Genomic DNA, 12,527 nt, shown 5'->3' on the forward strand with positions numbered 1-12,527 from the left:
CTAGCATTTTAATTTCATGTACGTAGCCCTTGGCCACTCCAAAATCATCCTCTGACCAAGAAAAACAATCCTTATACTCCTCTATAACGGAATAAAACATTTGCTTCTGATCGTCCGAAAGTTGAGGGTTAATGCCCACACGCTTGACATCAAAACCAGCAGGAAAGTTATTGTTGTCTTGTTTACTGGCTAAACCATTATTTTGAACACTATCTGTATCATTTGGGTAATGAGCACCCGGCCTAATGTCAATGGCTTCACCTAAATGAAGATTTTTCTCTAAACACAACTTTTTGTTGGTTGGGTTGACTACTCTAATGACAGGATTAACAGGATCCACTCTAGACTCATTAACAAAAATTTCGGCTTTAGAACAGATTTTCTCATTGGGTTGCAAAACATTTTTAAGTCCCACTAAATCATTAATTTTACGAACAGGTACTGAAACACTGGAATTTGGTGGCAAAGTAACAGATTTCGCCGTTATGAAATACGCTTGCATAAGGTTCGCTGTTTCTTCAGAAATTGTGCCTATAGCATGACTTTCAGGTAGCGCGTGATCAGTAGGCTTCCCAAACCTAACTATGTGAACTACGTGAATATCCTGGTTAATAGTGACATGTTGAGGAAGTAACCAATCATTTCCCAACAAAACAGAAGATGCAAATTTGTCAACAACTCTAAATGAATAGCCGTCAATTTTGAACTTCAGCACAGCTAACGTGTTAGTTTCAAGTCCTTTACCCGAGATGCCACGGATAATAGTACGTCTTTTAACAAGTCTAGTGTTCGGAGGAAGGAGCTCTCTAGTGCAAATTGAAATTTGACTCCCAGAATCCAACAATGCTTTATACTCTTTATTTCCAATAGTAATTTTGATGCAAGGCAGAATCCTATCCCTAACAATAGGCGTAGTTATCGTGTGAGTCTTAAAAGCAGGTCTTTCACTATTCCCTGAACTATTTCCGCTATGTAAAACATTACAATTATTACTTCTCCTGACTTGCGCCATGTTGCACTCTAATGCTTTGGCCGGACAGTGTATTTTATTATTCGCGGGAGACGTACTATGATTCTGTTTGCGCTTGTTCTGTTCGTTCTTAACCATAACAGAAGTATTCGTCACAGAGCCCATTCTATCATGCATATTATTATTATTCTCGGCACTTTTACATTCAGAGGAACAAAAAGAAAAAAAGAGTTACATTTCTGTTGATGAGACGGAATAGAATCTACTGACAGTTGATCACCGCATTCTTTCCCAGCGGATGAGATATGATAATGCAAACGTGCAAGCATTTCTTTTTTTTCCTGTTCTTCTTCGAGAGGAAATGAAACATGAGAATTATCGCGCAATGAAACATCAGCTATCTTTGCGATGAATTCCGGTGTACTATACAGCAAGACTTGTTCTTTCGAATTAGATTTAATGAGCGTCTTGTAATTTACTATTAACTCAGCTGACTGTTCTTGTAATAAAAACTCACATAACGCATCAACAGATGGAAACGATTTGTTGCATGTAAGCTTAAAATACTGAGGCAATAACCCTTCAATAAGGAAATTAATTTGTTGTTGAATAGGCATGGCTTTATCAAAACTAAGTATGAGATCTAGCTTCTCATAAATCTATGTCATAATAGGTTCCCCTTCTTTTTGATCTCTGGAACGAATAGTATGTTCCGTCACCTTCTTAACCACAAAACCACCAAATAATGTGATCATTCGTCTCTTTATGTCTACATACGACAAGTTCACAAAATCATCTGTCCTAGTTAATGCTAGAAACCACGCTAAGGCTCCGTCCCTTAATAGATATGGAAGCAAATGACGCTTCTTTACTGCATTGAACTCATAAATGACGCAGTAAGATTCGAAATACTCAAAAAAACGAATGACGTCTTCCCCATACTTGCCGTGAAAAAAAGTGGGGCGCACAATAGAATCAAGAGACGTAAGACGAGCTTGTGCCATAATGTTAGTATTCACCATTTTCTCTAAATATCTCTAAATAATATAACTAAAAGCACATAAAACAAAATAATACAACAAATTGAGAGGGTGGAGGGAGGGCGGTAAAAATAGAATTTCATAAAATTCTAACGGTGGGCGGCAAACAAACTAATGCAAAATAAATCGAGGGTCGCAAACATGTGTGCATTCACACAAGTTAAAACCACATCTCCGCCATGTGCAGTCGCCCCTTGTCGGTCTGAAAGCTCAGATAATGTACTCATAAACAACGTAATTGGGGATGCCAGAACCGACAAGTTGCGCCCAGGATTTCGTAAATATAGAACTTAACAAAACATGAGGTACGGGATCCGACCTGGGTTGCATTTAAATGAAATCCAACACGTACAAAAGAAACAGACTGTGATGTTAAAGAGGGTGAAAAGGGGCAAGAAGGGAGTAACTTTCGGGATAGGTTAATCTACTCGCACTTACTTGCAGGTCTGATCGTTGTCCTCTCCACGATTCCTCCAACGCGCCGACGTCCGTCCATCCCTCTGTTTGGCTGGCTGGTCGTTCCAGTAACCAAGGTTAAGAGTTGGCGAAACCCGGACTAAGTAACCAACTTCACGAAGTCCGCAACTTTAGATAAACTTAAAACTTCTTCTTAAAAAGCAATACATCGTCGTTGAATCAAAGGTGCTCTCTAAGACAGAGCAAGGCTATTAATCGTAAATTTCAAATGAAGCTAGCGGTCTACATTCTAACTCGTCTCTCGCTCCATGTCGACTGTCCCTTCCCATAGTCTCTCAATCCATTTTGTCTGGCGTTCCTTCCGGGTTCATATCCTCGGTTATTCACTTTGATTTGTGACTCGATGAAAAAAGTGCATGCTCGTAGATTAACCAGGGTAAGGTGATGATAGGAATGCGGACGGGGAAGCAATCTGTTATTTTATTAATTGAAAAATTTACAACGTAAGAAATGAATGACAGAGAGCAAAGGCAAATGAACTTAAAAAAAAAGTCGAAAGGTGATTTAACTTGAAACGAATGATGATGCTTTTGACTGAAATGTTCTTTTAAAATAAAATGTTCCATTGTTCAAAATAAGAAACTTTTCCATATGTCCAAATACACATATCTTCACAATACTTACAGGAAAAAATAAAATCCTAGTAGTGATACAGACATATGCACCTAGGACTTCACATACAATAGAAGAAGTAGAGGACAATTATGAAAAATATAGACATGGAGAAGAGCGGCGCATATGTAATTGTAAAGAGAGATTTCAACGCAGTTGTGGAAGAAAATTGGAAGGTAGTGTAGTAGGAAAATATTTTTAAGAGAAAGAAATGAAAGAGGTGAAGGACTGGTCAATGTATGTTGACAATTTACGGTACTTATAAGGAACACGTCAACATTGAACTGAGCAAACTTAATATCGGCTTACTTTAATTAGGAAAAGAATAAATTCCTTAATTTTAGGTCCGCAGAAACTGTTAATTGCATTCATTTCTTAAGTAAGAGGATTTGTGTAACTCCAGTAAACTTAAATAGGACAATATTTTGTTGTTTGTTGTACACCATTGGCGAATATAATTAGACTGTGACACAAAATAGGTTTCTAGTATGTTAGTGTAAAATAATAAGCAACCATTTAGTCAGTTGTCCGCTAATGTGTAGACTTCATGCGAAAATCTTGAATGTTCACATTGGTTGGCAACACTGCCACACTCTTGTGCTTGGGAGATGGGGACATTCACACTATGTTTCCCATGTTATTCTGTCGCATTTGTTACATATTCATTCAATGGCACACACACCATTTTCAACATTGTGATGTTTACACTTCTTGGCAACACTAACAATCTAAACTCGTTGGGAGACGGTCGAACTCAACGTCCTTTTGCAATAGTGTCGTGTGATGTTGCAGCCAAGATTACTGTATAAACATTAGATCGTACGGAACCTGTTTTAAAACTTCTCATTTTTACACTTGGGTGACAACACTGACAAACTGGGGTTCCTGGGAGAGGAATGTGTCCACAGTAGCCTATATGTTTTTTCTAGTGATGAATGATGTTTATGTCCCGTGTCATGGATATACATCCGGTGGTACAGAAACAATTTGTCACATTGTATTTACAATTCGTTGGCAACACTGGTCCAATTCGTACGTCTCGCTGCAAAGTGATATTATCAAACCCTTACCCGAATCACGTTCTAGCAGTGAGCCAAAAAAACACACGATGGGCTCAGTCACTTACGAGTGATATATCGTAACATTCAGTTTTACTTCTGTCGAATATGCCATACATAGGGTCATAAACACCAACATACTGACCCTTTATGAGGTCAGGTTGTGGATTTGCCCGTGATTTGAAAACGGTTTAGTACTTGTCGTTTCAAGAGCTTTCATTACGATATAAAGGTTTTCTTCAGGTACCTGGTCCCGGTATGAAATCCTCCCTAGTGAGAGAAATGGAGGTATGTTTTACCCCAAGCGCCTTCTTAACTTACAAAATTTGACACGCCTCCGAAGGGTTGAAGTGCTACTCTGGCTAACTACCAGGGTGGAAAAAATCATTTTTGTTGATTTTTTGATTTAAATCGATTTTTTTTTATTTAAATCAAATCTTTCTCCTCGTATAATACAAGTCGCGAACTGAAGAAAAAGCGTTAGGAATTAGTATTAAATGCTAATTATGCAATTTAAGTGAAAATATTGGGGTTGAATTTTGAAATATCCCCAACCGTTAACCTATATCAATCCCAAGCAATGTTTCTTAACAGTTTTAAATTATGGCTCTTTTTAAAGGTAAATTATAGACTTTCAGTCAAGCAGCTACATCAACATCCCTATTTATCCTAGGATCATAGTACATGCATCACTCTCTTTAGAATAGAACAGCTTTTGAAATGGTAACATTAACATTTCCCTATCATGTCCTTGAAGTGGGAAACTCTGAGAGTAATAATCATTTTTTTACTATTTTTAAAAATTTTTGATCCCCTCTGGATTCACCTGTGTTAACGCTCAGATCTCAAAATCAACTGGGAAATACTAACGGGTGTACTAAATGTGTGTACAAAATTTAAGCTTCTATCTTGAGTAGTAAGGGTAAGTAGATTATTTAAGAGTGAGCTAGGAACATTCCCAAAATGCCCCAGATGACCCGGATGTAATATAAAAATTTCCTCAGACATCCGTTTTTATCCTAAGATCATGATTTTTACACTATTCTCTTCAGAATAAAACAAATTTTCAAACGGTACCCTTCAAAAGTTTCCATCATGTATCTGGGGCGGGTAAATCCCGAAAAAAGGAATTTATATATATATATATATATATATATATATATATATATATATATATATATATATATATATATATATATATATATACAGAGTGAATCAAAAGTCTGGAATAAATCGAGAACTTAACTTTGGATCGAAAAATCAAAAAACACGTTTTTAGTAATATTAAAAAAATCTATCTGATGAACCAAACTTGACTCTCTAGACCCACTCCCTGGGGGTTGGAGTGGGGTCAATTTTGAAATTTCTAATGGAAACCCCAATTTTTGATTGCAGATTTGGATTCTACGGCCCAAACTATGTAAAGTTTCATCAACACTTTTCCGTCGATGCATAACATGGCGCAGTAATCGAGGAAAATAAATGGCCCCTAAATACTCCCATTTCGTTCATGAGCTTGGTAGTATTTCCGACCTCTGTTCTCGTTCAGTGTCACTGGTTCACTTCTGTTTCTTCTGGTCACTGAATAGAAGCACACTACACACAGACAGAAGACACAGAGAAAGGCACACCTTCTTCATTCGGGCTTCGGGCAGTATCAGTGTTGCAAACCAGAAAATTCAAAAGCGGCGAGTAGAGGACAAAAAATAAAACAATTAAAAGTAAAAGGAAAATTGAAGAAAAGTATAGCTATTGAAGTATCTGCTTATTGCACTATGGTGTTTTTTGACTTCTGTGTCTCAGATGAAAATGTATTGATATAACTGTTTTCTAATCGCTAAAATATGACATTCATTAGGGTCGATTGTACCATTCTCTGATAAAGATAAATTATCCGAATGATCCAACCTTGTCGCGGTAGTAGATCTCATCTTACACAAAATAACACATGACCACTGCGACAAGTGTTATCTTATCTGACGATTAAAAGATATCAGAATAGTGTAGAATTGGCCCTATAACGTGCAAATGTTCGAATGGTGTGAAATTATCAAAAATAGCCTGTAACTGTCAAGCTGATTTATGTTTGAAATAACAGGTGAATCAAAGTTTGGCCACGGTAGAGTAACTGGAGAAATACACTTCTGATCATAAAAGCGCAAAAAAACGTATTTAATATGTTTCAAGAAGCTATCCGATGATATCAAACGCAACACTCCGCCCCCACCTTCTGAAAAGAAGTGGGGGCATTGATTTTTCAAATGGGAACTCCAATGTTTTATTGAAGATTCGGAGACTGCATCCCAAATAATGTAAGGTATAATCAAAACTTTTTCGTCGATGTGTGATATCATGCTGTAATCGGCGAAATTAGATGCTCCCCTCTTCGTTTATGAGCTTGATATTAGCCCCGACCGTCTGTACAAGGTGCAGTATATTGAGAAATACGCGTCGGATCAGTAAAGTTATTCAATGGTACCAAACACGATACCGCACCCTACCGCTAGGTGGGGTTAGCTGAAAGATTTGAAATGGAAGCTTTTATTTCTTATTGCAGAGTCGGATTCTGCGCACAAACCTGTATAAGATTTAGTCGAAACATCGTTGTGGCTGTGTGACGTGGCGCTGTAATGGCGAAATCAGGAGAACTCCCTATATGAACTTTAATTAGCTTCAATTCTGTAGACGTGATGAAAGAAGTATACATGTGATCAAAAAACAAAAGAAAATGTGTGACTATTGGGTTTGTTAGGGTGTTTATCGTTCCTTTTCCGCAGTGGGACGAGAGAGACGGGACCTACAGTTGAAAGTGAGATCCGAACCTCTATTAGGTTTTGGAACCGAGACGTTCTCCATTACAATTGCCGACGAAGTTTGTCCGACCGTCGTCGATTATTGGGTAACAGCAGCGAAAAGGGTGTGCTAGTGCTGGTTCAAAGGCGGCTGCCTATTTGTCGGTTTGGCAGCGAACACCGTGACGGCCCCGCCGCTGTTCAGGAACGGCAGCTATGAGACAGACGGTTGTCTTGGCCCAGCAGTGGCACGACGTCGTCCCCCGAAGCGACGGCATCATGATTTTCGCCATCATTTCGCCTGATTTGTGCGAATAGTCGGACTGCGACTCACGAGACTGCTCGCAGTCTCGCATAGTTTTAGATGAGTGAAATTATTATTGAATTCTTTCTTTACTTCTTCTTCTCATTATTATTATTATTATTATTATTATTATTATTATTATTATTATTATTATTATTATTATTATTATTATTATCTGCTAGTAGTTGTACTACTAGTAGTAGTAGTAGTAGTAGTAATAGTAGTAGTAGTCTCTGAAGGGTAGTAGTCTGTAGTAGTATGTTTTATTTTTATTTTTAATCCTTTCATCCTTTAATTTTTAAATGTCTATAATGTGCAGTGGCGTATTTAGGGGGGTGGCTTCCGGGCTTAAGCCCCCCCCCGAAATCTTACTTAGTATAGTAAAGTAAATGAAATATCTTGCAGAATTTTCACATTTCCAGGCAAAGTCCCCCCGAAAGTTAGCAAAGCCCTTCCCGAAACAAAATCGTAAATACGACATTATTAATGTGTCATCAATAAATTGATCACATCGGACCCTAGACAAGATTAGATTCTGTCGTTCCAATATAATTTCAAAACTAAAGGAGTTACCACTAAAGAGCATTGTGTGAACAGAGTGCACATTTCAATACATATGTACGGTACCACCTTAATTTCGTGGCATGGATGGGGCCACGGTGGCTCAGTGGTACAGCGTTCACCTCTGGTGCTTGGGTCCTGGGTTCAAAACCTGCTCCCGCCAAATGAACTTTGTGGTAGACAAACACCGTGTGCGTGGGTTTTCTCGGGGATTTCCCGTTTCCTCCCACTTTCTTAATTCCACCATTTCATTCATCTCTCTCATAATCACCGTCTCCTTTAGCCTAACCGGCAAAATCGTGGGACCTAAAACTCAAAAATTTCATTTCATTTTCGTGGCATGTAGTCCTCTTAAGTACGTTGATCGAACTTTCGTTCGGGATAGACATGACGAAGGTTATAGGAGTAACCTGTAATTTGAGCATTATAGTGGAGCATTTGTACAAGAAGTGATACCTGTGTGTGAGTCTATGTGTGTTATTCGTTTCATTATTGTTTTCTCTTCTCACATGCAACGTATGGATGTGTGAATTATAAGACGTTTAGTGGCACGTGACATGGGATTGCAACATTGGGATGGCATTGCTCGTTCGTTCATTCACATGTCAAAGCGACGTTCACCTGAGCGATTCGTTTATAAGTGGCAGGTCGTTAACGGTGACGGATCTGTTGGTAACGATTCTCGGTCTATCAGCAAAATGTCTTTCTTTTTCACCCCAAACAGTTAATTTATTTTTTCCGATTATGGCGCCATATAATGCATCGACGGAAAAGTGTTGATGAAACCTTACATAGTTTGGGCCGTAGAATCCAAATTGGGGTTTCCATTTGAAATTTCAAAGTTGACTCCACCCCAGCCCCCAGGGGGTGGGTCTAGAGGGACGAGTTTGGTTTCATCAGATGTTTTTTTTTGTAATATTACTAAACACGTATTTTTTGGTTTTTCGATTCGAAGTTAAGTTCTCGATTTATTCCACCGTGTCCAGACTTTTGATTCACTCTGTATATATATATATATATATATATGAAACAAATCTGAAAAAATACTGAGGGGTGCACTGAGTAAATGTGCAAAATTTCAATCTTGAAGGTGCAAAAGTTTTCTAAGCCTGCGAAAAATAATATTCCCCAATTACCTCAGATTCCCGTATAAAACAGGATATCAGATAACAGTTTCCTGAGACAACCCTATTTATCCTAGGAGCATAGTACGTACATCAATTTCTTCAGAATAAAACAGCCTTTCAAACGGTACCATTCATATGCCTCCATCTAAGGCGGGAAAATCACGAAAAAAGTTATTTTTGTAAACAAAAAATATCCTTTTTTAAAACATGTTTGCACCTCTGGACCCCGCTGTTTCCACGCAGAGATCTGAAAACATCTGAAAATTATTAAGGGATGCACTGAACGAGTGTGCAAAATTTCAGTCTCCTGAATGCAAAATATAACCTGCCAAAAAATAATAATAAATCGCATAATACAAAATATTTTTTTAAATTTATGGCGTCATCACACACTATGCCTCAACGCAGAAAGGCCTGAAAGCATGTGTAACGTGTTCTAAAATGCCTCTAGTCTTGAAGAAAACGAAGTAAAAAGCCTTATTGGTACTTTTTTAATCGCATTATGAAGATTCTATCTTATCACCTAAAAGTAGGTGATATCATTTAAAAGGCTAAGAATTAAGGAAAAAATATAGCAACGTTTATCAAAATGACACTTTTATTCCACAAAAGTTACTCATATTTGGCAGGGGCCTATTTTTAAAAACTCATAACTAGCTTGCGCCATGAAATACGTAAATTTCGCCTAAAATTATAAAATTAACAAAAAAATTGGAGAGGGGATAGGACCCCTCTCAATACGCTCTATTATCTGGGAACGAACAAACAGACACGCACAAAAAAGAATTTTCGTGTTAAATGTCGATGGTGATTTCCCCGTTGAAATAGTTAACGATTTTAAAACCGAAACTCAATGTTACGAAAGGAAGAAAGCAGGATTGCTCCCTTACCTGTTCAAAACGGGATTTTCCCTAATTATCCTCTGCATGACACTTGTTTTCATACTATACTGTACATTTGAGTCTGATTGTATTATGATTATTAACTTTCATAATCGAAATAACAGAACAGAAACGGGATTTTACTTATTTTCACTTTAAATTAATTTATTTTGGAATTTGATTTAAATCAACGATTTTTATTTAAAAAATCAAGTGATTTAAATCTTGATTTAAATCGTGATTTAAATCAGACTGATTTAAATCAATCCATCCTGCTAACTACACTTTTGTATTTTATATTCAACGCTTCAAAACCATAATAAATATTTGTTTACTATTCAACACTTCTACAGGACACGGTGCACTTACCATATTCTTAAGACATGGCTGCAACTAATCTTTCTTACTGGCTTGAAATAGAGAAATGTGTATGTTTAATTGTGCGATGCAATATCTAAATGAATATAATTGAAAAGTTTCTGCCTAACATCCATATGTCTTTCCTGATACTCCAATTTCCAAACGATCAATTTGACAGTTAAGACTAGAATTAGTTTGAGTAAATAAATATGTAATGATATAAATACTTACCAAAGTTGTAAAATATTTGAGGGATACAGTTGCACGACTCTATACCTGATTGGAATCTGCATTGTAATCTGCACCCAACGGGACTGTAGAAAGGACTTATTTCCATCTTATATTCGCCATGGAATAAGCATTTCCTTTGGCTTATGCTAATGTCCCTGACTGATGGGGTACTTTTGATAGCAACTAAGTCCACTGATATAGCATACAGCATGTCGTTACCCGGATACACGAAGTAATTTTTAGTCATCTGAGGAAATTCCTCTGGAGATCCAAAGAAAATCTGAAGATTGAAAATATTTCTATGTTTCAAATAGCCAGTCAATACTATTTCTAAAATAGTTATCAATATTACATTTACCTCTGATATGCAGTTTAATAAGGAGTGTGAAAACCACAAGCTTTTTATGGGAAACGTTCCTGAATTTAGTGCACAACATTGATGTCTAAATGTTGGAATCACAAAAAAATATAGTTTGTCATAATTAAAATCCATATATTTTTCTTACTTTAAAAGGAAAACTTATTCTTATAATTCTTATCATTATAGATGGTTCATTTTATGGAATCCCATACTATATTACAGTTAGGCCTATTTAATGTTATATTTAAATCACTTCAATTTATTAACATCTAACTCATTTTCCACTACCATATAAAGAAATCTCGCCTTGCTTCTATAATTTGGAGTAAATCTTGTAAACAAGTATTGGAAATATTTCTTTGCATAAAAAGAATTGTCGATTAAGCAATATATATTTATAGAAAAATACATAAAAAAATCAATTATCAGGTTGTTAAAAAATATTGAACAATTCTAGGTAAAATAGAAGAATCTGTTTATTGTGATTTAAAATATTTTGCAACGGCACATACATTATTTTGTTCGATTATCTTTTGACACTTTTCCGGCAAGACTACAATACTGTCGCTGTAGATTTATATGGTTTCTGGACAAAACGTTGTGGGCTTCACAGGCCTCTTATAAAACTAACTTAACTCCATGCAAGAGTCTGCAGAAACAAACAAATATAATGATAGACTTTAGTTGCTCCACCTAGTCTATAGTATAAATGATTATAAACTCCCAACCCAGTTATCTCAATTCCTTAAGAGTCGTTAAAGATGTATGCGGGCTGGAGCTCTGACCGTTTCTTTAAAATTACTGGCTGGACCATCGCTTATTATCGAGAGTACAAGTCCTAGCATATCCTTTATGTTTCTTTCTTTTATTGGGCAACAGCACCTCATGATGCATGATTCCCTGCGAATAACGGTAAATGCACAGCGAAGCGTTAGTTGGCGTCAATGCAGACTTTGTTACAGACTCCGAAGCTGCTTCTCATCTTGACGGCGATCTTTTTCCCCATTTTTGATATTGTTTATTTCTTTTCTATCATCTATTATCAACAGCTTTCGAAATAGTTCCAGTTTGTTACATTTAAGTAGAGATTGACATAAAGAAATTCGATCCAATAAATGCATTCTGAGCCACATTACGTACCTTTTTTTAACCGGCTTTTCCCAATAATTAGGAGATGAATTTTTAGGACATTGGGAATACTGTGATTATTAACTTGGCGGTTCTGCCTCTTTTGTTGTGATTTAGCATCCACAACAAAGAACATCTTACACATCAAAATTTCCAGAACTCAAGCAACTGAATCACATTTTGGCTATTGTTTTTGACAACATGCCTTGCCAAAAGAAGTCACAAATTTATTCACGGTCCTGCTTCTTTCGATTTGCTCCTTTTTCAATATCAAAGTGTAAAGTACAGGGTGTTTGAAAAAGAACTCCCTAGTTTTAAGTATAAATTTAATTGGGAAATGAATGAAAACTTACATCAATGAGTACATATCATGAAAGAGAATCCCTTCAAATTTTCCTTAATGTTGGTAGACTTCAACGTGGGATCCATCTGTGGTCCGGCACTCGTCGAGATGATATTCCACTTCTTGCCACGTATTCACCAACATTTCAGGTGTAACTGTCCCAACCGCCGCGACGATTCTTTCCCGTAAATGATTGATGTCTCTGATCTTTTCACTGTACACAACATTTTTATGTAACCCCAAAACTAAAAGCCCAGTTGGGTTAAGTCTGGGCTTCGTGGC

General features: G+C 36.9%; 1 protein-coding gene across 1 annotated transcript in view; it reads right to left on the reverse strand.

Annotated features, from left to right (window-relative positions):
* LOC145685919 (uncharacterized) overlaps positions 1 to 12,527 on the reverse strand; it is a 203,004-nt gene that overhangs the window by 168,418 nt on the left and 22,059 nt on the right. The window contains exon 3 of the mRNA XM_081758687.1: positions 10,414 to 10,693. Coding sequence (XP_081614813.1) covers positions 10,414 to 10,693 — 280 coding nt within the window. The remainder of the gene's footprint in view (positions 1 to 10,413; positions 10,694 to 12,527) is intronic.

This window comes from Thermobia domestica, chromosome 5 (genome assembly GCF_964235325.1).
Source record: "Thermobia domestica chromosome 5, izTheDome1.hap1.1, whole genome shotgun sequence".
Taxonomy (NCBI): Eukaryota; Metazoa; Arthropoda; class Insecta; order Zygentoma; family Lepismatidae; genus Thermobia; species Thermobia domestica.